General features: G+C 43.0%; 1 protein-coding gene across 7 annotated transcripts in view; it reads right to left on the bottom strand.

The window, feature by feature from the left end:
• Positions 1-25980, bottom strand: part of KIF13A (kinesin family member 13A) — a 190482-nt gene that overhangs the window by 24887 nt on the left and 139615 nt on the right. For 5 of the 7 annotated variants that reach the window (XM_075921170.1, XM_075921173.1, XM_075921169.1 and 2 more), the window contains 16 exons: positions 24664-24813; positions 23893-24057; positions 22556-22729; positions 21870-22021; positions 21602-21734; positions 21358-21504; positions 20484-20525; positions 18674-18773; positions 18175-18301; positions 16350-16405; positions 14193-14317; positions 9336-9512; positions 5438-5530; positions 3842-3998; positions 3316-3389; positions 2898-2945 (listed from right to left, as the gene is read on the bottom strand). In XM_075921170.1, the coding sequence (XP_075777285.1) occupies positions 2898-2945; positions 3316-3389; positions 3842-3998; positions 5438-5530; positions 9336-9512; positions 14193-14317; positions 16350-16405; positions 18175-18301; positions 18674-18773; positions 20484-20525; positions 21358-21504; positions 21602-21734; positions 21870-22021; positions 22556-22729; positions 23893-24057; positions 24664-24813 (1920 nt within the window). The remainder of the gene's footprint in view (positions 1-2897; positions 2946-3315; positions 3390-3841; positions 3999-5437; positions 5531-9335; positions 9513-14192; positions 14318-16349; positions 16406-18174; positions 18302-18673; positions 18774-20483; positions 20526-21357; positions 21505-21601; positions 21735-21869; positions 22022-22555; positions 22730-23892; positions 24058-24663; positions 24814-25980) is intronic. The other 2 variants (XM_075921174.1, XM_075921171.1) reach the window with 1 other exon arrangement.

The raw sequence follows: 25980 nt of genomic DNA, 5'->3' as shown, positions 1-25980 counted from the left end.
AATTGCAATTGCTTCTGTACATAGGGCATGGGACTGGGCTCCGCCCTGTTGATTTATATAAAACATTGCAGTAACATTGTCTATATAGAGCCTTCTGTGATTGTTGTTAATGATAGGAAGAAGTGTCTCGCATCCATATCTTACTGCCCAAAGATCTAGCATGTTTATGTGTAGGACCCTGTCCCTGCTGAACCACAGCCCCTGAGCAATGTGATGTGGCAACTATGTAGCCCACCCCTTGAAGTATGCATCCATTGTCATGGAAACAGACGGTTCTGTGGCAAGGAACAGGATGCTAAAACAAAGGTTTTGTGGTATCGTCCACCAAAGATTTCTTTACCAGCAGCAGAATGGTAAGGGATTTTGATAATAGATGTATGTTGGGCTTGTAGACTTTCCTGCGCCATCCCTGTAGACATCTCATGTACAAGCAGTCCCCGGGTTACGTACAAGATAGGGACTGGAGGTTTGTTCTTAAGTTGAATTTGTATGTAAGTCAGAACTGGGACGTATTGTACCCGAGGTGTCCCCGATTCAGCCGCTGCTGAAACTGACCAGCGGCTGACTACAGGAAGCCCAAGGCAGAGCTGCTTTGCCCCGGGCTTCCTGGAATCAGCCGCTGATCAGTTTCAGCAGCAGCTGACTTGGGGACACCTGGGGTAGAGCAGCTGGGGTGCTGCTGGGTTGGTCTGGCAGCGCCGACCCTTGGCGCGGCGGGACCAACCCGGCAGCACCCCAGCTGCTCTACCCCAGGTGTCGGTGAGAAAAACCTGGTCTGCTGGGGAGGGGACGCACTAGCTGCGCCCCCCCCCCCAACAGACCAGGGAGACGCGGAGCGGCTTTTCTCGCCACGGAGGATGCGGGCGGCGGGACTGCGGCGCGTCTCGGCGGTCCCGCCGCCCGCGTCCTCTGCAGCGAGAAAAGCCGCTCCGCGTCTCCCTGGTCTGCTGGGGACGGGGGGGGGGGGGGGGGCACTAGCTCTGCGTCTCCCTGGTCTGCTGGGGGGAAGCGCCCCCCGCTCCGTCGGCGACAGTGGGGGAGGCACCCCGCACTAGCTGCGCCCCTCCCCCCCGTTCATAACTAGGGGTCCGACTTACGTCGGATTGACGTAACCCGGGGACTTAATGTATAAGCGGGCATTTTTTACCACAAAGTTGTGTGCTGCCTTATGGCACAAGAGTTGGAGACAGTTGTGGGCCGTTATCTTGGGAGCTGACTGCAACATTCTGACCAAGTTTACTATTTTGTGAAAGGGAGGCAACAGAGTTTGTGGAGTTGAGGTAAGCACCTATAAACTGAATCTTTTGAACAGAAATCAGATTTGATTTGTTTTAGTTTATCTGAAGGCTGAGATGTTGGAACACATGTACACTGGTGTAATAGTGCAAGTGTTATCTTAAACTTTTGCTTTTTAACAAATCTGTTGAGTGTTCATAAATCTCTGAGGAGCCACTAACCTCCCGATTTCGTCTCTGTGAGGAAATAATAGCAATAAAAACCTTTTCCTCTATGAAAAGTGGGACTAACTCAATCGTCCCAAGGTGTAGAAAATAATCTTCTCTGACAGGAGACTGAACTTCATGAGAGTGTAGGGGGTGTAGACATAAAGGTATAGTATATCCACGCTTGATTATTTGTAGTACCCATTTATCAGAGGTTATTCTTCGTCAGTTGTTAAAAGTGGTAGAAGACAAGGTTTAAACCTTGGTAGTATCAGAATGGGCAAAAGGTTCTCTCGACCCTCGACATATAGCTCTAATTTTCTTATTGAATTGCTACGACTGCTGCAAATTGTTGGAGGATTGACGTCATCATTGTCCCCTGCCTCTAATACAATTCTGTTGATGTTGATCCTGTCTGTTGTATTGCTGAGTATACTGGGGATTTCTTGGTCTAGGATATGGTTGATACCTGTATTGTTTTCTTATTGTAGCTTCAGGATTGTGAATGCTGACAGACCTGAGCATCGCCTTACAATCTTTCATGGAATGCAGTACTTTGTTGGTGTTTGATGAAAAGAGCTTCTGTCTGTTGAATGAGAGGTTCTCTACAGTGCACTGGATTTCTCTAGGGAAGGCAGCAGAACTGAACCACGAGGCTCTCCTCGTTCTTGGCACCATAGGCATCGGAGAAGAGCATTTAGGTGCTGGAGTCTCCTGAGGTAGTGAAGAGACGCACTTTCTTTTAGGATTTATCTTTTTGCACTTGAGGCTTCTCAGACTGCTGGCTTGGGTCTGAGGCAGGTCTTAGCAACTTTTCAAGCAGTACAAGCTTGAGGTGTAAGTCTCTGTCATGTTGTGCTCTCAATTTCAGCTTTGCACAGTGAAGACATTTTTGAGAAATATGTGCCTTGTCCAGGTATTAGACACATTGTGTGTGTCTGCAGGACACCTGAATGGGGTCTTTGCAGGTAGAAAAGTGCTTAAATCCTGGTGAGCCAGGCATGGCGCTAATTAACTATCTAATTAAAGGGGAAGAAAAAGCTGGAATAAAAAAAGCTTCTTGGTTTTTTGTTTGCTTTTTGTTTTAAACAATGAACCGGAAATGGCTAACGAGGTAACTATCTAACTATGAGGTAAGAACGGTGTAAAATGGGGGTTTACTTATCTAATAATGCAAAACGAGGTAAGGAACACTGCTGCGCTCTCTCTCTGGCCAGAAGCCATAGAGAAGGGACTGAGGAGTGGGGGGAGCTCACACATGCATGATGCCTGCATAGTAGAAGCGCACGGCTAGAGGCATGCACATGCATGGCCCCAGGGACATTGCTCTAGAGACTCTGACTGAAGACTCGGCAGCAGTGCACCAACCTGATGTGGAGCACCCATCGGGACATCTCTTGAAGAAGAATTGAAGATTTCTGCAGTTTATTCTTCTGAAAATCCAAATGTACATACCTTATCATCTTCATCACAGCCAAAAAGATCTAATCGGCTAGAGGATACCTAGAAGACACCAGTGAAAAGGTGTGAGAAAAGATCATACCTTGTGTTCATAGATTCTCAGACTATATGGCCAGAAGGGACCATTGCTGTCTTTGAGTCTGACCTGTTCTGTGTGTCTACAACAATGATGGGTTCAGCTAGCAGAAATGTGGTTTCTATTGCACAGGCTAGTCAAAATATACCCATAGATGTCATAGAAATCTACAAAACCCTTCATAAAATATACTAGCAAAAAATCAATTAAAAATTAAATCAAGTTTAGAATATGTAGACACTTGGTGTGATAGTGGTAAGGAATTATTTTATCCATCTATAGATTAAACAAAGAAAGACCCGGCTAACTAGAACTTTTTCAGAAAGAGTTTCTTACATTATGGACATTTGGTGTGCTGATACTCCTCCGTATGTGTCTTGCCTTAGTAGAGAGTGCTTCTTTCATTGTGACTGCCTGTGAAAAGATGGAATATTTTGACCTCTATTTAATTCAGTGATGCTATAGCTCCTCTACACAGCAGCATCTTTAAGATTAGATGTATTCATTTTACACAAGTATACTCTTGATATACATCCACATGTTTTTGCCATCTTATCTCTACATTTTTTAATCTTATTTTCACCATTAACACCAACTCAAAATCTCCCCAGAGTCTTAAAACCTCCATCAGATCATTAGAGCCCTGCAAATCCACGGATATTCACTTTATATCCATCGGTATCTGCATCCACAGACATGGATGTGGAGTTGTGCAACTCATGATGTGGATACAAATGTTGTATCTAGAAACCTTCAAATCTGCAGATATCTGCTTTATATCCATGGCTCATTTTTGCAGATATGGATGTGGATACAAATTTTGTATCTGTGCAGGGCTCTATGAATCACCTTTCCTTACTACTTGCCTGCCTTAGTCGTTCAAGGCTTAAAATGTTCTCCACTTGCAACACGCAACGTGTATATTTCTCTATATAAGTTTCACCATCAGATGTACCCTCGTTCTCAGTTCTTGCTGCCATCAGGGCCAGAGTCTCACGATCCTCAATTTCCTCTGTAGCCTAAAATTACAAATTGTAATATATATATTAAACAGATACATTTCTTGAGATCCACTGATTTAAATGCAGCATGATTCACTTATTTATAATCTTTCTGTCTTGAGGATGTGATCATTGCTCCCACTACAGAAATAAGACTAATATCTAGGGTAAGCTCTTCTAACCAGATACCAAATCGCCCTCCAAATATCACTGCTTAACCTGAAACTGTTAATTCTTTCTTCCTGATTCTTAAGCAATCTGTATAATCTTTACAGACCAGTGGTCACCGACCAGTAGCTCAGGATCTACTGGTAGATCGCGGAGCCCCTGACAGGTGATTCTGACTGGTTTGGCCAAGAGGCTATCAAGTGCTGGCACTTCAACTGCCCCTGCCCCATTGCTGTGCATCTCCTGCCCTTTGCCTTAGAGCTTCCCCCCAGGAGTCTCCCACTTGCTGTGCAGAGCAGGGAAGGGAGAGGAGGTGGCACTGATGTCCCCATCCTGTATTCTGTCTCCACAGAACAGAGAGAGGGCACAGCAGGGCTTGGGATGGAAGTAGCTTGCTGGCTACTGTTGGGAGCGGTGCAGTGCCAGGGCAGGGGTGAGCCTGCCTTAGCCCCACTGCACCACCACCCAGGATCCACTGAGGTAAGCAGTGCTCAGTTGGAGCCTGTTCTGAACCCCTGCCCAAGTCATGAACCCACTCCTGCACCCCAACCCTCTGCCCCAGGCTCCACTTAGAGCCACTCTCAGGATATGTCTAAACTACATGGCTCCGTTGACGGAGCCATGTAGATGAGGTTTCTAGACATAGGGAAATGAAGCGGTGATTTAAATAATTGCCACTTCATTTACATCAAAATGGCTGCTGTGCTGTGCTGATCAGCTGTTTGGCGGAACAGCACGGTAGTTTGGATGCTCCATGGTCAAAGGAAGCCCTTGTCAACCTCCCCATTATGCCTCGTGAGCGATTATTTAAATTGCCGCTTCATTTCCCTTTTTCGATGGAGCCATGTAGTTTAGACGTACCCTCACATTCCAAATCCCTTAGCCCAAGACCAGAGCCTGTGCCCCAAAACTCTGCCCCTTCCTGGTGAAAGGGAGGAAGGATGGGGGAAGAGAGGACAGAGTAAGCAGGGGTGGGGCTTCAGAGAAGGGGCACAAAGAAGGCGGGGCAAGGGTATTTGGTTTGAGGTAGATCCTGGATTGCACTTAAATTCAAAAAGTGATCTTGTGCTTAAAAAGGTTGGAGACCACTGGGCTAGCTCTTCTGCACTCTACACATTATTCAAATAAAAGCTTATACAAAGATTCAGTTGGCATGGAGGGGTTCAGAGGTACAAGTCCTTTTCATAGCAACAGAAACTGAATATTCAATTCTCCCCCAAGTACTTTATCTTGGCCAGAATATCATTTCGCTCTTTTCACATATTGCAAAGAAGTGCAGTATGATTTACCTTTGGTATATTGGATACTACTTCATAGGTCACACCACAGGAATAAAATATATTTTTCAAAGATATTCTTCTTTTCAGACTCTGCGTAAAACTCTATAAATATAAAGGAATTGTAAATTTCTGTATCCACAATGGTAATTTTTAGCATATAATTGTATGTATTTTGCATATTTTAATGGTAAAACAAAATTCACTCTTAACATTTTAAGTTCACTAACATTTTGGTACTAATACTTATTATGAAGCAAACACGTTTTTACATTTAAGGGTCCTGGTTCTCCACTGCGTTGAAATTTCTGTACTTTTTTACATTTGTGCAACATACAAATTTTGAGTATTCTGCAACCAAATTAGAATAGTAGCATTGTACATCTTCTTAGCACAAGCATAAATGACTACACAAAGAATATGGCAATTGAGAATCAGATTGACATAGGACTGCAAACATTTATTGTACGAATATCAACATCTCATTCTCCGGACCATAGGCTGCAAAGTAATTCGGTAAATTTGTCTTTGACCATGTCTCTAGGACAGTGAAAAAGAAGTTACCCGCCTAGTGCAGTAATAATGGTTAAAGCTCCCTAACTAGAAACGAAAGGGGGTGAGCAGGCAACAGTGGCAAGAGAGTTACTCTGTGCAATAATGATGGCTCTATGTCCCTATGGGTGGTCCACTGTGTGTGCATGCTCCCACCCTGTCATTTGGAAAATTTCAATAGCAGCATGCACGGCAGCCCACCTGTTACGAGGCTAGTTAACACATGTGGGCACTTCCTTTGCAGTTCCATCTCTACCACAGAGTCAACCAGTAGAACTCTGAAATAGAGGAAAGGATGGAAGATCACGGAGCACCCAGAGGTTCACATCTCTCCAAGAACCATAGTTACTCTACAAGGTAAGTAACTTCCTCTTCTTTGAGCAGTGTTCCTGTGGGTACTCCACTGTAGATGACCCCTAAGCAATACCCACTGCTGGAGGCTGGATTTGGAGTCAACATATGATAGTACAGAAGCCCTGAATTTGGCATTTGAAGCCAAATCACTCACCCTGGCATAATGTTGTGTGAAGATATGTGCATACGCCCATGTAACTGGTCTGCATCACTCCGATATGGGGATACACTTACAGAAGGTGATCAACGAGGAGACCAATCTTGTGGAATACATGTTTACTGAAGATAGGTGTGTTATCCTCAATTATTGACAGCAGAGTTTAATACACCCACAGACCCACTTGGAGAGTCTTTGAAGTGACACTGTGGCACCTTTCAATTTATCTACAACAGTAAGGAAAAGCCTTGGAGATTTTCTGAAAGTCTTTGTCCTAAGTAGAAGGTTACGGCTCTCCTCACATTGAGCGTAGAGAGGATGGCTTCTGAGTTATCCATAACAGGATTAGGGTAAAATACTGGCAAACTGAATGAAGTGATTCATGTGAAATGCACAATTTATTCTGGGAGAAAACTTTGGGTATAATCTGAGTGCAATTTTCCCAGGAAGAACACCATACAAGGAGGATATGCCATCAACGTTGGTATCTCCCCATCCTTCTAGAAGGAGTGATGGCAATTAGGAAAGGTGAGTTAACAAACAAGTGGCCATGGATATGAAGGGTGGTCTAATCAGGCCCTTTAGCACTAGGCTGAAGTCCCATTGTGGGGGTCCTCAGTTCTGGGAAGACATTTGCTATGTCTTTTAGAACATTCTTCATAGTCATGTGAGAGAAGACCGAGTAGCTTTCTACCTGCTGCTGGAAGGTTGCAACTGCTGCCAACTGAACCTTCAGCAAGTATGATGGAGTGGACCAGACCCTGAAACCCCTTGCTAGAAGTTTGTGGCCTTGCCACTCCCCATCCCAGAAAAGGGCCACAGACAAGTCCTCCAGGAAGCTAGAGTGGCTGCAGGAGGAACCAGCCAATCAGGGGCCAAGAAGGCCTATAAGAAGCAGCTGCAGGATCAGAGTCAGCTTAGTGTCTCTGGAGCCCTGTATCTGTGAAGACCAAGTGGCTGGCTGACTACAGGAGCAGCAGCACCACGGAGAGCTCCAAGTGGGGAGCTAATGGGGATTTTGGTGAGACTACTTGGAATACAAGTAGAAATAACTCAAATACAAGCCTTGAGGTAAGGGCAAGGATATTGTCTCCAGGAGGGGAAGTCTTGGAGGCATCACTCACTATCCAAGTGGATAGGAGACAGACCGAAACAGAGGGACACTATACAAAGGGCACTGAGATAGACCTCTGGTAAAGGTGTACCCCAGAAGAGGTTTGTGATACACACAGGGTGCGACTCAGCCAGAGGGCTGAGTTACTGAAGAGATTCCACAATGAGAGTGACACACAGGCTCCTCTTACCTGTCTTTACAGAGTGGCTCATTTCCTTAGTATGCCTCTGCAGTGGGGCGACTGCCCCACACTGGCTGGCTAGGAAGGGGGTAAAGCAGGCAAGAGGGAGCCTGCGCAGAGCCCTGGCCAATGAGGGAGAGGCGTTTAAGTAGGCAATCAGGGTGTAGCTTGCTGGGGCAGCCCTGTATAAAATGAGCTGCTCAGCAAAGTGAACAGTTGGGCCCTGACCAGGGAAGGTGCAGGACTTGGTTCCCAGAGAAGCACCCTCAGGAGAGTAGTACTGGGCAGGTTGGGGGGGGGGGAGAGGGGGAGGCTAGAGAGGGAGGCTCCAGCCTGATACCTGGTAGGCTGTTGGCCTTGCTAAAAGGGCCAATAGGGTACAAAGAGACACAGGGGAAGTGGCCCAGGGAAATAGGGGCAGTAAAGGGGAGTAGAGGAGCACAGGACAAGGATGTTGCCAGAGGGTCTCTGGGCTGGGACCCAGAGTAGTGGCCAGACCTGGGTTCCCCCCTTCCTCTTGCATCACATCTTGCCACCAAGGCATGGCCAATACAGACTTTGGCTTGCCTTGGAGGTAAGAGGCTAGACTTGGGGGCCGCAGTTGGCACAGTGGCATGTGAAACAGAGAACTGCCGATATCCTCCTGGGAGGAAGGTGCAGCCCATACAGACTGTGGCTTTCCCCTGAGACAAAGGGGCTAGGCTTGAAGGCCACAGTGGGAGCAGAGACAAGGGAGTGCCGATAATCCCCCAAGAGGGGGATAAGAGATAACTTTATGGAGCAGGGTCCCAAAGAGGAGACCATGGTCCAGGAACGACATGGGTCCAAAGACTGATTGTGGACAGAGCTGAGCGATGGGTGAGACACCGGCCAGAGAAAGGCACCCTGCTGCCAGAGCTAATTCCCAGTGCTACCATCAGGAAATGCCGCAGCAGTGGGTCAACCCTGTGACAGCCTCAATGTAGAAGTTTGCAATGATTTCTTATTCTGGGACTCCTGAAATTGAAGGATCAACTCCACATGCAGGTTTAATTCTCTGTCCTTCCTGGACCTGAGTTTTAGCTGCTGGCTCTATCTACACTTTTGTGGACTATACTTCTCCCCAAAGCAGGAAAGAAATGCTTGCAAATGCGGCTAGCCATGTGGCAGGTGGGAGCCATGCATTCACAGACAGGACAAACTGCTACTGAAATTCTCCAACTGACAGCATAACACACACATACAGTGGAGCTCTCATAGGGACGCTACTTGTTAGGAGTAAAAATTAACTTTTTCAATTACTTTATATAGCAACTCTATAATTTTCATATTGTATGTCATCAGCAAAAGTATTATCTTGTTTCATGCTCTATGTGGAAGTGTAGCTTGATGGTGAGCTCTTTCATCACTAACTGAAATTTTCTTATTTAATAGAACATATTAAATAAACGAGGCATAGGAGCCAAGAAATATAAGCCACCTGCAAAATGGAATAATACTTGGGCAAGAACAAGATATCACTAAAATTAAGAGCTATACAAGCAGATGTGAAAATAGAAATAAAACACATTACCTGCTTGTTGTAAATATTGGCTGCAATCCTTTTACGCAGTACTAATTCCATAGCAGCAGGATGACTAAGTTGCACAGTGATCTTCACTATTAAGTAAATCCTCTCATTTTGTGGTGTTACCCTGTTCAAATGCACTGACTCGTGTACAGAAGAGTCCCAAGAAGCAGTGGCTGAAACCTAGGTGGACAAATTCATCAGTGGAGTGAATGGAGAAAAATAAAATGAATTTTAATTACTTCAGTTTAAAATGTACAGGAATTTAACAAGAAATAACACCATTAATAATAGAAAAAACAATAGCTACAGTGGGTGCTGTATGAGCAGAAGTGTTGTGAGTGTATCAGAATCTGAAAGGCCAAATTAGAGCATGTGATCCCGGTGCAATGCAGAGCCCAAGCGTATAGGGGATCTACAAACAGCTGCAAACAGGGGATTCAAGTGGAGGGAGGGACCACAGACCTATCACTACACAAACCCTCTGGTCCTCCCTTAAATGAGATTGAATGGAAGGTAGAGAAAGTGAAAATCAAATATAACTCCAGATCTAATTTACATTTACAAAGCTCCTCTCACTTTGAATGTTTCCAAATCTTTTACAAACACACATGATCCACAACAGAAAAAAATTAGGACAGTCAAGAGATTCAAAAAAATTAATCTCACTTTTAAACAACAGAATACCATTTATATAAATATTTTGAATGCTTTCTACATTTTCAAATATATTGATTTCAATTACAACACAATTCCAAGTATACACTGCTCACTTTATTTTTATTACAAATATTTGCACTATAAAAACAAAATAGTATTTTTAATTCACCTAATACAAGTACTGTAATGCCATCTCTATCATGATAAGTTGATCTTATAAATGTAGAATTATGTAAGAAAATACTGCATTCAGAAATAAAAAAATGTAAAACTTTAAAGCCTGCAAGTACAGTCAGTCTTACTTCTTGTTTAGCCAATTGCTCAGACAAACAAGTTCAGTTACATTTGCAGGACATAATGCTGACTTGTTTACAGTATCATCAAATGATAGCAGGCATTCATATTGCAGTGTTTATAGCCGGTATTGCTAATGAGTTGTATGTCCCTTCATGCTTCAATCTTCATTCCAGAAGACATGCGCCCATGCAAATGATGGGCTCGCTCTATAATGATTCAAAGCAGTACAGATACATGTTCATTTTCATAATCTGCATCAGCTGCCACCAGCAGAAGATTGATATTCCTTTTTGGTGGTTCTGTTTCTGTAGTTTCCACATTGGAGTGCTGCAATCTTTTTGATGGCCCTCTCTTAAACACTTCAAATACGAAGTCTAAGGATCACTTCTGGGCATACAATTGCCACAGGTTTCACAGGCTTTGAAGCCCAGAGACCCAGGCATGCCATGGTCCCAAAAACACATGGGAGGGAAAAACTTCCCAAATGCAAACTTATTTTAACATTAGGTAACTAACAACTACTAACTAACAATTAAAACAACAACAAGGCATGAAATAAAGTCAATGGACTGCTGCTGCACTTGCAAAGAAGAGCACAGGGGAGTTACAGATAATTGTCACTGGGTGTTACAAGAAACTGAGGAGGGGGTGGATCAGCAGGACCCTATATTGGGTGCCATGAAGGCACCATTCCAAGGGGGTGCGCCCAGACCAACCCTACAGTGAGCTGCTAGATGAAAAATGTTCTGGCTCCCATGCCCACATGTATGCACACACTTGATTGGAATGACATGAAAAAGAACTCAAATCACAGAATACTGTAACTAGAAAGGACATTAAGTCCAGTCCCCTGCTCTCATGGCAGGACCAAGCACCATTTAAATCAGGGGTAGGCAATCATTTTTGAAGCGGGGGGGCTACTTCATGAATTTTTGAAGTGGTCATGGGCTGCCCCAGAAGGGACGGGGCCTCGGGAAGAGGGGTTCTGTTTCCTCTAGATGTGGACTATTCCTGGAGGGGGGAGGAGACTTTGCATGCTCCCCCACCCACAGACCCTGACTGGCCTGGGAGCAGGGGAGTGTGTGAAGTCTTTACCAGCCTGCCAGGTCATGTGGCACCTAGAGGGAGCAGCCAGACATTTTGAATAGCTGGCCATTCTCTTTGGTGCCACGTGCCCCTGGTAGGGGGAAGTTGGCCTGGGAGCTGGGGAGTGGCTGGCATACCACAGGCAGGATAAATGACTTGAAGGACCTGATCTGGCCTGTAGACCCTGTCTTGCCCACCCCGAACAAGATTATCCCTGATAGATGTCTATCTAACTTGTTCTTAAATATCTTCAGTTATGGATATTCCACAACTCTCTAGGCAATTTATTCCACTATTATGAATCTGACAGTTATAAAGCTTTTCCTAACGTCCAACCGAAACTTCCCTTGCTGCAATTTAACCTCAGTGCTTCTTGTCCTATCCTCAGAGGCCAAGGAGAATAATTTTTCTCCCTTCTCCTTTTAACACCTTTTAGATACCTGAAAACCGCTATCATGTCCCCTCTCCGTCTTCTCTTTTCTAAACTGAACAAGCCCAACTCTTTCAGTCTTCCTTCAGAGCTCATGTTTTCTAGACCTCTAGACATTTCCAGAAGAAATGTTCTTACAAAGAACAATATGTGCCGGGTCATCATCCAAGACTGTTTTAACATGAAATACATGGCAGAATGCAGGTAAAACATAGCAGGAAACATACAATTCTCCCCCAAGGAGTTAAGTCAAATGTTTAACACCTTTTTTAAACAAGCATAATCAGCATAGAAGCACATCCTCTAGAATAGCTATTGAAGCATGAAGGGGAATAGAAATGTCTAGCATCTCTCTCATGTAAATACTTTGCAACATTGGCAACAGAAGTACCATGCGAATGCCTGACTCATTTCCTTATGAAAACGTAAATAAAGAATTTGTGTTTTACTGTCTGATGAACAAGAAGTCAGACTAAGTGGACTTACAGGGTTTAAAGTTTTATATTTTTTAGGGGAGTTATGTCATACAAAAATATACATCTGTAAACTGTGCTTTCATGATAAAGAGATTGCACTGAAGTACAGGTATGAGGTGAATTGAAAAGACTATTTTATTTTTACAGTATACTTTTTTTTTTTTTTTTTTTTTTTGCAGTAAGCATGGTACATTTTGTATCCTGCATTGTACTGAAGACAATATAGTTGAAAAAACGATCCAAACATATTTAATATTTCATTTAGTTTTCTATTTGCAATTAAAATGGCAATTAATCACGATTTATTTTTAATTATTAAATTTTTGAGTTCATCACATGAGTTAACTGCAATTAATGATAGCCTTGGGAAAAAAATCTATTTCTTACTTTGGAAATTATGACATTTTCTAGTTTTTGAAGATATTTTAGGTACTACAGAACAAGTGAAATAATAACATCGCAAGGGACAAGAAGGTATAAGCTTACCAACCCAGAGAGGAAAAGATGTTTAGACATTTAAAATCTTTTCTGAAAAGAGTCAACATTTCCCACTTCTCCAAGTTAAGCAATAAGAGCTAAAAGTTTACATTCTATAAAATCCCAAATAAATCTTCTATAAAATACAAGATGCACTAGACAACATCCATGGTATTGCTACGATAAAAAAGCACAAAGAGACCTAAAAAAATAACCCTTATCAACAACTTTCAGGCCATCTGTTCTTGAGATGAAGCACCAAAAAAAGTGTACAAGCATGTGACGGGGAAGAAGCTCCCCGCACTGCCAGCCCCTCCCTTGGAGAGGCGCCAAGCGGCGCGGCGGAGCTGAGCCCGGGGGAAAGCTCCCGGGGAGAGGAGCGGGGGCGCGCGGCCGCAGGCACGTCGGGCACGGCGGGACCCAGGAGGAGGCGGATGGGAGACGCCAGGGGGAGCGGCACGCCCCTGGCGTGCCAGCTCAAAAGGGGGAGGGGCCGGAAGGGAAGGGGGCTGCCGGCATTCCCTTTCACTCGGCAGGCAACCAGGGGAGCGGAGCTGGGGGAGCCGGAGGAGCCAGCGGGACGGAGGAGGGGGTCCGGACCCGCGCAGCCCTTGCCCAGGGTGACGAGACTCCCCAGCTGGGGGCCCGGAGGATCGAGGCCGCAGACGGATGGCCCCGCCTCCTGCACCCAAGGAGGACCGAAGGTCGGGCCTGACTGAGGGCCAACCCCTGCGGCTGGTTCGTGAGCGGGGCAGAGAGCGGGAGGCCCGCCAGAGCCCGCGGGCTGAGCGAAAGCCCGGGCGCGGCGGCCACAAACCCGGGGGCCAGGACAGAAGGCTCAGGACTCGGGGGCCGAGACTGTGGGTGGGGGATATAGGCGAGAGAGGGGACCGGCAGCGGTGACGCTGACCGGGGGGGCCCGACTTTGCCACAAAGCACTATATTTTTTAAAATGCTTTATACCTTTAAACTGAAAAAAAAATAATCAAATATGGGTCTCTTCATCCATCACTGAAATATAGCTAATTCTGGGGAGGATTTGGCAGCTCTTTGACATCAAACATCAATATGCAACAGTTTAGCACAGGAAACAAGGAATATCTCATCCAAATAAACTGGAAAAAAAAAACCTCAAAAAAGGGGGGGGATGCAGAATATTATTACCAGAAACAGAATTTGTTAGCAACTCTACTCTGACAAAGTGCAACAGAACGCAAGACTATAAATAATTTTCTAAATATGGGTAGTTACCTGCATAGCCTCAACATGAAAGAATGATCCCAGCACCAAAAGTATTAACATAAACAATAAATTAACATTTATAATTAATTTGATACGTAACTAGCAATAGAAATTAAATACATAATAAAAACACAAAGCAGAAAGCAAGCATAAATGCACATCAATTATCAGGAGGGAAGTTTACTAGTAATTTACCTCATCGTCACTGTGTTTTATGATTGGCAGATAAAAGAACTGACTCCCATGCTCTTTTGGTAGTATTGAGTTAACTCCTGATGCATGAGGACCTACAAGCTGTTCATTGGCACTGAGGTCATCAGCTAAGGAAATCAATACACGAAACACAAATGAAAAAGTTAGCTCTTCGACAAAGCATATAAATTAATAGAAGTCTGAACTATTATAAAGCCTGAATTGTTACAAAAACCTATCAGGTGATTTTATACATCTTTCACACTGCATTAAGTGTTGGCTAATAATAATAACTAAAATGCCAAATTATGAGAAAGTTTGTAACATACACAAAAAGGGTCAGGAAAACTAGGCTGAGACCATAACATTCATTCTCATTTGTGAACCAAACAACATTTCAAATGAGAGTTCATAATTAATATATTGTGTCAGTCAGTCACTGAAAAAGAATTTTAGCTATCCATTCATCTAGGGTTGCCAGATGGTTTCAACAAAAATACCAGACACACTTGACATTACATCACAGTCTACATTACATCTTATTTAGAAAATACCGGACATTTATATTTTCTCAATTTGTTTCCCGAACAGAAAGTTCAAATACTGGACTGTCCAGTTCAAAACAGGACACCTGGCAACCCTACATTCATCATAACCAGCTAGCTTCTCATATCACAACCACTGCTGAAGTATCAAGGCATCTTTAGGAGACTAGAATACTGGGATGTCTGGACATTCGATTTTACACACTGGACTATAGTAGGGTCGGTCAAGCAAGTTTTGTAACATTCCTCTGAGTCAGGTAGTTCTTCCTAAACATCTTGTATAGGCTCTTACTTGCTAATTGCCCAAAATCCTCAGATATATAATACATTTCAGCTAAGTGATGCATCTTTTTTGAGAAACATTTAATTCATCATGGTAGTTCTTTCACATTAAGAACTCTGTGACTTTACTAGTAAAAGGTTTAAATCTTACTAAATATCTTTAAGAGAGTTTTTCCTACAGGACAAGAGAGTGATTTCATCATGTCACTCAGGTGTCTCACAGCCCCTCCATCCCCTTTCCCCAGTGCTGGCTGCCATGCCACGTGCTTGGCAGCTGGGAGGAGAGCGTGGGACATGCAAGGCCTCCGAGCATACGCACTCTGACTCCAGCGGCCAGGAGGAGCACGTGGGACACATGAGGCCTCAGAGCACCTTCCCCCCCTCCCATCCCCGGTGGCAGAGTGGGGCCTGACATGGTCTCAGCCAGGAGTGGGGGATTAAAGTTAGGCCACAGTGGGGTGGAGGGGAAAGAAAGGGCCCAGGCTGGCATAGCTGCGGGGTGAAGGGAGAGGGGGCCCAGGATGGCGCAGCACAAGGTTTGGGGGGGGGGGGGGGGAGAGAAGGGGCCCGAGTTGGTGGCAGGGGGAGAGCGTGGGGCCTGGTGAGGCCTCAGAGCAGCCCCTGCCACTCTGGAGGCCAGGGGGAGAGAGCTGGGGGTGTAGGTGAGAGGCTGGGGCTGGCATGACTGCCGGCCCTCCCTGGCAGCCAGGGGGAGAGCCGGGCCTGCCTACCCCCCCCCCCCCCCCCCCACAGACAGGGCGTTGACAAGCGTAGCAAGCAAGGGGCATCACCCCCAGTACTCTATATTATGCTACCAATATGCAATTTAAATAAACATTACTTTTGAATCAGAAGGAGAGCAAGAACACTACTACTACCACAATTTCTCAATAGCACTTGGACAATTTTCTATTAGTGCTTTAAAGAAATTTGTTTTGCACATAGAACTGAAGCATCTTTTGAAAGTTGCACTAGATTTACTCATCTGCTGTCGATCTTAAATTTAACCCCTGCTTTTTTGAGAGCACCGTATTGCACTGTTTCCTCAAGTATCTTTTAGGAAAATTTGCTTCAGGCCTCTTACAATCTCTTGTTATTTGATCTGAATTGTAAAATTATTCTGTGCTTACTTGCACCACTCTGTAAAATCAGAATAAAGGATTATTTTTACTTCTAAAAGTTATCCAACATAATAGAATCAGAGGCATAATACAAGTTTTTATTTTCCCTGTTTCCAGAGCTACCCCTTTATTTAGCAGCGTATTCAACTGATTCAGTTATTTCAGTAAAACAGCATTAAAAGAAACTTCCTAATCTGGTGGTACAAACTTACCATTCAAATCAAGGAAAAGTACCGGTATGTGTGTTTCCATTCCTGAGGGTGGGGCCCTGGAAAAAAGAACTGATGTGAATATCATAAAATAAATGCATAAGTTAACTCACAGAGGTCCAAACATTTTAAAAAGGCCAAATGGAATTTTATAAAGTTTTCTATAATTTATTTTTGAGTCAACAAAACATATAATGAAATATTTCAATCTACGGGTAATTTTCAGAATTATAATCACCTGAAAACAAGTGCTTACATTTAACATGACTGCTCAAATTGTAATGTATAGGGTTAGCTAGTCAACTTTTACTTTAGATTCTGACTATACTGTGCATTCTGTAAGTTAGCTCAATTAAATTTTGCCAAACAGCTCTTTGCTCTTGGAGGAGGAAGTTCAGATGCAGCTCCTTTTATATTCAATTGTTGCTTTAAAGCAACAATTAGGAAATATACAGGCAGTCCCCGGGGTTACGTACAAGATAGGGACTGTAGGTTTGTTCTTAAGTATGTAAGTCGGAACTGGCGTCCAGATTCAGCCGCTGCTGAAACTGACCGCCAGTTCTGACTTACATACAGAATCAACTTAAGAACCCCAGGCGTCCCCAAGTCAGCTGCTGCTGAAACTGATCAGCAGCTGATTCCAGGAAGCCCGGGGCAGAGCAACTCTGCCTCGGGCTTCCTGTAGTCAGCGCTGGTCAGTTTCAGCAGAAGCTGACTTGGGGATGCCTGGGGCAGAGCAGCTGGGGTGCTGCTGGGTTGCTCCAGTAGCGCCGCTCCTTGGTGCTACTGGACCAACCCAGCAGCACCCCATCTGCTCTGCCCCAGGCGTCCTGATTCAGCCGCTGCTGAAACTGACCAGCAGCGGCTGAATCAGGACCTGGGGCAGAGCAGCGGGGTGCTGCCGGGTTGGTCCAGTAGTGCCCAGAGCGGCGCTGCAGGACCAATCGGCAGTGCCCCAGCTGCTCTGCCTCAGGGTCCAAAACAAAAGCCTGGTCTGCTGGGAGGGGAAGCACACTAGCTGCACCCCCCGCCCCCCAGCAGACCAGGGACACGGGGAGCAGAGCCGCAGCGGCAGCGGGGTGCCGCGCCTCTGAGGCTTTGCTCTGGCAAAGCCTCAGAGACGTGGGACCCCGCCGCAGCTGCAGCTTCAGTCCCGGTGCCTGTGGTCTGCTGGGGACGGTCCCCAGCAGACCACAGGCACCCAGACTGAAGCGGCAGCCGCGGGGGGTCCTGCGCCTCTGACAAAGCCTCAGAGGCACGGGGAACCGCCGCTGCTGCCGCTTCAGTCCCGGTGCCTGTGGTCTGCTGGGGACGGTCCCCAGCAGACCACAGGCACCCGGACTGAAGCGGCAGCAGCGGCGGTTCCCCGCGCTTCTGAGGCTTTGCTCTGGCAAAGCCTCAGAAGCGCGGGAACCCGCCCGGTGCCCCTGGTCTGCTGGAGACGGTCTCCAGCAGACCAGGGGCACCGGAGCAGCTTACGAACGGGGCTCTCTCGCCCCGGAGCTCGCAGGTAGCAATCCGCCACCTCGACCTCCGGGGCGAGAAAGCCCCGTTCGTAAGTGCGGATCCGACATAAGTCGGATCCGCGTAAGTCGGGGACTGCCTGTACTGAGGAATAGTTACGATACTATAGACTCAGACTGATTCACTACTATTCTTCCAGCTTACATAAATTAACTCTAGTGTAACACTGCAATAAAAAGTGTGATGGATCAGACCCTCAAATTTCAACACTTAATTTGCTCTGCATGCATACAAAAAAAAAAAAAAAAAAAAAAAAAAAATCTAATGTTGAGGTTTTGTCACCCTGAACTCTATTTACACATACCAATTTGCAGGAGCACCTGGGATGCCACTGTCTGATGCTGGGACAAGCACTGCATTCCTCTCTTCTGTTAGTCCCATCCACTGTTCTAGCAGCCGTGCTTCACGTTCTATTTCATCCTCCGTTTTCTCTACAGTGAGACACAATATATTGGATGTATTATATTTAAATGGCACTTGTAAGTCATAATTCCCTATAATAAACTAATAGTTTATCACTAGGTTATAAATCACACTAAGCAGACTTGTAATACTAAAATCTGAACTACTGTATAAACTTCAACTTTTTCTGGTAAAGTTCCTCTACAAGTTAATGTGACTTAAAAAAAAAAAAAAGAGTTATTATTAAGTTTCTAAACATATTAAGCACTGTCCACAAGACATACTGAAGACAAATTTGTCCTCAAAAGCACAGAATTCTAAGTTTCACTTCAAGAGAAACTCTGTCTGTTTTGAAAGGGGGACAAAGCTCAAAGAGAATTTGAGCTTCCAGTAATACAAACCTTGCTTATTGCTGATTTTTTTAATCTGTTCATCTAAGTACTCCCTACGTTTTATTAGCGCATCAGACCACCTCTCTCGCACACAGTTTAAATCTTCTTCCTAAACGTGGGAGAGAAAATATTTTCCTGAACAGGCAATATTGAACTTCACAGAAGACATGTAACTCTATGTGATAATTTGTGAACAGAAATGCTGCTGTACAATTTTGTATGATTAATATGCAGGAAGCTTTCATGTTTATCATGCACATTGATTAAGCAGTACACCATCTAGGAATTAAAGGTCACTATACTTCAAGTTTTAAATTACAAGAGGAAAAACATGAGAAGTTGACACTACACTAGCTGCTGTATAATTTTTGTGGTAGTAACATTTCTAAGATATTCATGTACAAAATTTATAATTTACAAGTATTAAGACCAGGCAAGTGGCATCCAAACTCTTTAATAGCAGTGAGAAGGGGAAAATTAGGTATTATTCATTGGCCAGGTGTTTTCCTGAGAATTGCTGACAGGTCAGTATAGCCTTAAATCTGCATAAAATTCTATTATTAGCCGCTATCAGTGCAATGAAAAATTCCCCATGCAAACAACGTCTATCATGCATTCATGCTTTATGACATCACAGGAAAATTTGTTCCATTCTTCTCTGTGATTCAAGTTGTCGAGAAGCGCACAAACAGCCTCATAGGTAGTTAGTACCTAAACTGACATTTTGAAGAATCCTGCAGAACATACTACGCTGTGCTGAGGGATGTCACCTACTGAGTAATTGAATAATCGTGTAACCACATCAAATATGAGCAGTTACACAATTATTCAATAGTCCTTGGAGGTAAGGCCAGCACACTCCAGTCCCCCGTCTGGGGAACCCCCTGCCACTCCATGCTACTGCCTCTGTATGAGGCACAGGTGTGAGGTAGCAAGGTGGGAGCTGGTCTGTGACAGAAACTGGCTTAAAAGAAAGCAGAGGTGCTTGTAGTCTTTAGGATTTACCAATAAGACAAGACTTATCGATTAATCGTGTAGTTGACTACACGTTGACATTCCTAATGTCATCACCTATGCCTGAACAGGTTTTTCTTCTTCCAACAGTCAAAATCAAATAGAAGTCTTTACAACTAGTAAGATACCAAGAATATACTTTCCATTTTTAGCACTTTGTTCTTATTATTTTGATTATATATATGTTTAGCTTTCCAAATTTTAACATCACTAAACCTATTCTGAATACAAAACGTAGACTAACATTTTAATTTTTTAGGTAAGTGAAAACTAAACTTCAACAGCCTAAAAAAACCAACATTTCTCATTCAGATATTTAGTTTCACAGCATATACTCCCCTCTAACTCATCCTCTCTATTCACATTTCAAAACAGCAATATATTTTCTACGGTCATTGAAGTTTGCTTTTAAAGGAACAACCTATGGTATAAATTCTGGATAGTAAATATTCAAGAAGATTGCATGTTTACATCATGAGGCATATTAGACACTATACTTGTATTCTAATATTAAAGTTGCTAAGCTTTATTTATCTTTTTAAAGTAACAGAAAGTTAGAAGATCCAATTATTGGAAATACTATAGAAAGAAGAAGTGAAGTATAAAGATTATAAAGATAATTATAATATATACTGAAATGGAAATGGTTTTATAGCCCAGGCAGTCTTTTTAATGCAAATAATTTATTTTTAAAGTTGCCTGTGCTTGCTCCAATCCTCTTATCCACTTTAAAGTTGCTGGCTATTAGCATTAGCTGTGCCCCATGCCACAGGATAGACAGCAGCAGCAGCAGCAGCAGCAATACCTGATAACTATCCATATCACCATCATCATCAACATCATCTCTCTGGTAGGAGAAAATAAATTTTGTAAAACACAAAGAACATGCATTTTTCTTGACAAAACAACACACTAAAGACACATATTAATAAAACCCTAAACAGTTTTATCACACACAAACAAGTACAAAGACAAGGAATTTACAAAACTGAATCACCAGAGTCATATATTTAGTGGATTTTATCAGCCTTGTTTGATTGGTTGGTTACTAAATAAAAGTACTAGTCTTAAATTCATTACTTGATCTTAATATCTCACCTGTGATACGTATTATTAGTGTAGAGTATTTCTTTTTCAAATGTAATTTGCTTCTTATATATAACGCACAAGCTTTTAAACAGTCAAGATGCTGTCAAATTTCTAAAGAGAACAGGTAACACTAGGCAATAGGCAGGAATTAAGGAATCAGATCAATATTATTATGGCAGAGGTAGAAACCCCTGTAAATGGATTGTACAAAATATCAACAAGCCATCAGATACAACATTATGACTGAGAACTTCTACTATATAAACAAATAAACAGGGAAGGGGAAGTTAGGAGGCTTGATAGTAAAATGAAATTTACATTTAACTGGGTATTTCTGTTCTCAATGACATTAGTAGGTGTTCTGCCACTGACTTCCACAGGAACAAACTCGGGCCCATAAGTACATATCACATACATATATACCTGGCACCTGCTAAAGACAGCAGAAGTAACAGAATATTATGTATGGATGTGATTATATTAAAATACTTGGACCTCCTTTTTGATTTTATAATTTGAAATATTTTAAGGAAGTTCTCAGATAGCAAAACAAATAATAACTAACTGAGCACATTAACCAGTTGCCCTACCTGGTAGCTGTCCAAGCCCCTTTGTAGTTTGGTCGACCTGGCAGTCACACAGCCTACAGACACAGAAAGAATGGCTTCCACCATGAGGGGAAGTGTTCCTGAATGCTGTACAGGCTTCACTGTTACCAGAATTCTTCGAGAATGACCCTGAACAAGTGAGACCAGAAGAACCAGAGAGAAATTCAGAACAAAATTTTAAGAATACTCTTAAGCAGGCTAAGAAGACAGGAATAGGACTCAGTACCTGCCTAAGTTGGAAAATCCCCCCAGTGTTTACATCCTTTGCCTGATGGAGTTCAACTGCTGTGTATTCCCCCATCTCATTTAGTTCTTGTATGGAAATCCACATTTCTATTCTGCGAGTTACTTCACTCCACCTACAGAGAGAGACCCAGACAAACAACTTTCGTAACTCAGATCAGAAAGAGTACAAAGTTGCTCTAATTCTACAAGCATCTTGACCTAATCTCTTTGGAAATCTGATGGAAGTATTCCTTGTAGTTTATTCATACCTGTCTCTCAGTGTTCTAGTTTTAGCATGAAGAGAATCAACCTCCCAAATCGAGCTGCCATTGCCAGTACACCTATGACCCCACACCTCAATAGCAAGAGCTCCTTCTGAAATGAACTCCAGAAATTCCTCTGTGACATTTACCACATAGTCCTGGAAACAGAAAAGAGGAACTGTATTACATTAGTAAGTCAAATCTCCTCATTTCATCTGCAATTGGGGCAGAGCATACGTAGTCTCTGCTTGCATGACTGAGGTAACATAAGTTGGATGAGAAGCCTTACATTCACAAGCAGGGCCAGGATGGCAGAGAAGACTAGAGACAAATCTCAGGATTCCATCCAGGTGTGTCTAACATTTTAACATTATGAACATTTTCACCACACTCTAAATTATCTTATGATTATGCTCTTTAAGTTATTGATATCATTAAAACATTTAATTAATAAATAGCAGAAGTCTCAGAAGTGTTGGTGTTTCCTTCGACGTTTAAAGGCAACTGTTTTAAGCAGACCAATAATTTATAACAAACTACCCCCAAAATGCAGTTTCCTAGGGATTATGATACAGGACACTTAGTTGCATTTTCTCCACAAAAGTTTACATGCTATTTAGGATCATGCTCTGAAAAGTTCATCTCAAAACATATTACCCTCCTGCTATGCTGTTTTAAAATAGAATCATTACCTTGCAGTGACAGAAAATCACTCTAAATTGAGGTTCCTTGCTTTGAGGTGATGGCACATCTGGATTGACCATTGGTGCTGCTACCGTTGACTCACACTGATCCCAGAATGCATATTGACAGAAGACAAAGTTAGACAAATTCAGTGGCAGTCCAGTTGCTTCTTTTATTTTCACCTGGGTGAGATAAAATAGACACTCAAAGTAATGTGGTTATTTCCTTTTATAGATTGTTTAAAAAATTCAAGCAATAAGTGAAAATTAACATTTAGGACCAAATTTTCAGAGACCTCAAACCACTCTAAAAACATACATCTATTCTTGAAGCCTGCAGTTTTACATATGCAAAAACTCAGGTGTATTTGCATGCACAGTATTTAAGTATTTAACTTGCAGATCTATATGCATGTTTTTGATCAAGTAAAATGCTAAGATCCCAAAACTGAACATGTAAGTTTACATTTTAAAGCTACAGATACACATTTAATAAAGGGATTGTACTGATGGCAACTGAGACTGAAATATTCTCTAACCATAGAGCATAAACAGATGTGAAAACTTCTCATATGTACACTGAAATGCAAGGATCACCCCTTCTGTGACAGCCAAGAGAAGTGTCTCTTGGGATGTCAATATATAGAGCCTGGACTGTGGCCACAAGAAACTGAACTGAAACTACTTTATCATAATCATTCAATGGTACAGTGAGCCCTCGCTACTTCGCGGTTCGACCATCGTGGATTCACGACTTCGCGGACTTTTTTCTGTACATTAAAGGGTGGTTTGTTAACAGTACTACCGTATATTCCGGCGTACAAGACGACCTCTGATGTTAAAAACCATCCCCCAAAAATCGGGGGTCGTCTTGTACGCCGGGTATACATCCCAGGCGCGCCTGGGATGCCCCACCGCCGGAGCCCCTCCGCGGCTTTGAAAGCCTCGGGGGAAGCCGGCGGGGGGGGGGGGGGCGCATCCCAGGCGCGCCTGGGCTGCTCCCCCGCCGGAGCCCCTCCGCGGCTTTCAAAGCCTCGGGGGAAGCCGGCGGGGGGGCATCCCAGGAGCGCCTGGGCTGCTCCCCCGCCGGAGCCCCTCCGCGGCTTTCAAAGCCTACTTCGCGGATTTTCAGCTATCGCGGTCGGGTTTGGAACCTATCTACCGCGATAAACGAGGGTTCACTGTAATCACTTTTGAACTACACATACTACACAGGGCGAGAAAATATAATGTCTTTCTATTAATAACATCCTAAACAACCAAGTCCTTCATAATTTAATATTTATATTAGATTATAACAATATATGTGTTTGTAAATTTTCAACAACAGATTGTCTCCTACTTACCCTACAGGTGAGCTTTTTTGCTCTGTGAATAATTTCTCCATTACTGTCCATGATTTCCAGGCTTCCGCTCTCACTGGAGTTCTCAGAAGAGTCATCCCCTTCTGCTACACATTCTGGAACAACACCAGTAACTCGCATCACTTCAACATGCAGTCGTCCTGCAACCTGAAGCACAAATACTAAGTGCTTATGCTTTAGGAACACAAGAACATTATATAAAATATCCAACTTCCAAGGGGAGAGAAAGGGAGCAGGAAACAAGCAATGCAATTCAAATGTCACTGTACCTTAAACATGGAATAGAAGAGGAATAATACCACAGAGAAAAATAAAAAGGAGAGAATATGGATGAAATGAATGCATGGTACATTTGTGCCACTATTTAACTTTTCACTTCACATGCAATGGTAAAAGCACATAGGGTCATTACTGCAGTGGATCTGTAGTTGAACTTTAGTTGAGGTTAAAGAAAACAGGGAATAATGCCGAGAGGCCTTAATCTCTAACCTAATTCCTACTTGTCTGCCATATTGCCATCACAAAATGTAGTTCATGTTTTTAGTCAAACAAATTTTCTTAGTCATAATACGAACAGTTTTCCCCCCAATGGTATATTTAAAGGTACAAAAAAAATTATAAAAAAAAATCAGCATTTAGGTTAATCAAAATTCTATACGTAAAATGGATTACAAACTCAGGACTAATTTCCCTCTCTCTCTTCACTTGCAATACATTATACTTTACCAATACATTAAGACTATTTAGCCTCACCTCCCCCTGCTGGCTGATGATGGGCACCGCATACTGAAGTTTAACATCATAGAAAAGGCACTCCAAAAAGACATTTGCTACTCCAATTAAGATATGGTTCTCTTGTGCTTCATAGAAAGGGTCACCTTTTTTACCAATGAGCTTCCTTATCTGTTTTGTTTTTTTTAAAAAAAGGGTACATGAATTACTTTTTAAAAATTGTAAACTTAGTGGAATCATAAAAACATGCACAAATCAAAACTGAATATACACATTCTTTATTCTGTGACCTTAACACTTGGTCACACCATTCCACTGACATTTCTCTCTAAGTCATTATATCACATCTAAATTTAGATCTGAAGCTCATCACAATATTAAAATAAGATCTTTGTGATGGGGATCATGTAATGCCTTTAGTTTCACTCATACAAATAATAATATATGTCCCATATTTTGTAAAATTCAAACCATGTTTTATGTGTGCAACTCTAGAAACTTCATTGAGTTGCACTTCTTGATATTCCATCTGAAACTAGTTTTCAAAAAGAAAGAACCAAATACTTTTCCTAATACCCAGCTAGATATATTGGCAGTGTGCTGGGAAACACTGCAAGGAACAGAGGAGGACTCAAGAAATAACCTCCCCCACAGGCCTGGAGCTGATCCCTTAATGCTACATGGCTGAAATAATTTCCACTGTTTTAAAAATACAAACACCCAATGCATAGCAACAGATCATCTGGCTTTGCCTCAAAGTATTTTGCTAGGAATTCCCATGGAAGTATATACTTCTCTGTGGATGCATGAGCACTTTGCATTCTGCTCCTCCTTTTCGTCTGCCTCTTCCCATACCTCTCCAAATACAAACATTTGAACACAGTAGTACTGTTACAGCATATCGAGCACTAGATACTTCCAGGAAAGATGATTCATTCCCAACAGAACAGACTTGTATGACCAAGAGATGCACTTTTAATACTCAGGGATGCACTTATTAGCACTCCTGTGCTCATTGAAATCAATGTTCCAATGACTTCAATGTGTGCAGGATCAGACTCACAATACAAACAAGATCTGGAAGACTGATTCTTATTGTCCTATGCAAAGAGGCAATAATGCACACAGAAACCACATGACAGCTCAAACTGTTGTGACAATAATGCTCCATGTAAACTGCAGGATAATTTGTGTTCCCCATATCATGGCATGCTTGTTACTGCAGTCCTACCGAGCAATTTAAAGACACATTCTTGAACAACTAAACCCTATTTCATTCTCTTGTAAAGTAAAATGATGCAAGGACTAATATCATTACATTTAGGCATGATATTTTGA

This window comes from Pelodiscus sinensis, chromosome 2 (genome assembly GCF_049634645.1).
Source record: "Pelodiscus sinensis isolate JC-2024 chromosome 2, ASM4963464v1, whole genome shotgun sequence".
In the NCBI taxonomy this organism is placed as follows: Eukaryota; Metazoa; Chordata; order Testudines; family Trionychidae; genus Pelodiscus; species Pelodiscus sinensis.
This window is presented reverse-complemented; position numbering and strand designations above follow the sequence as displayed.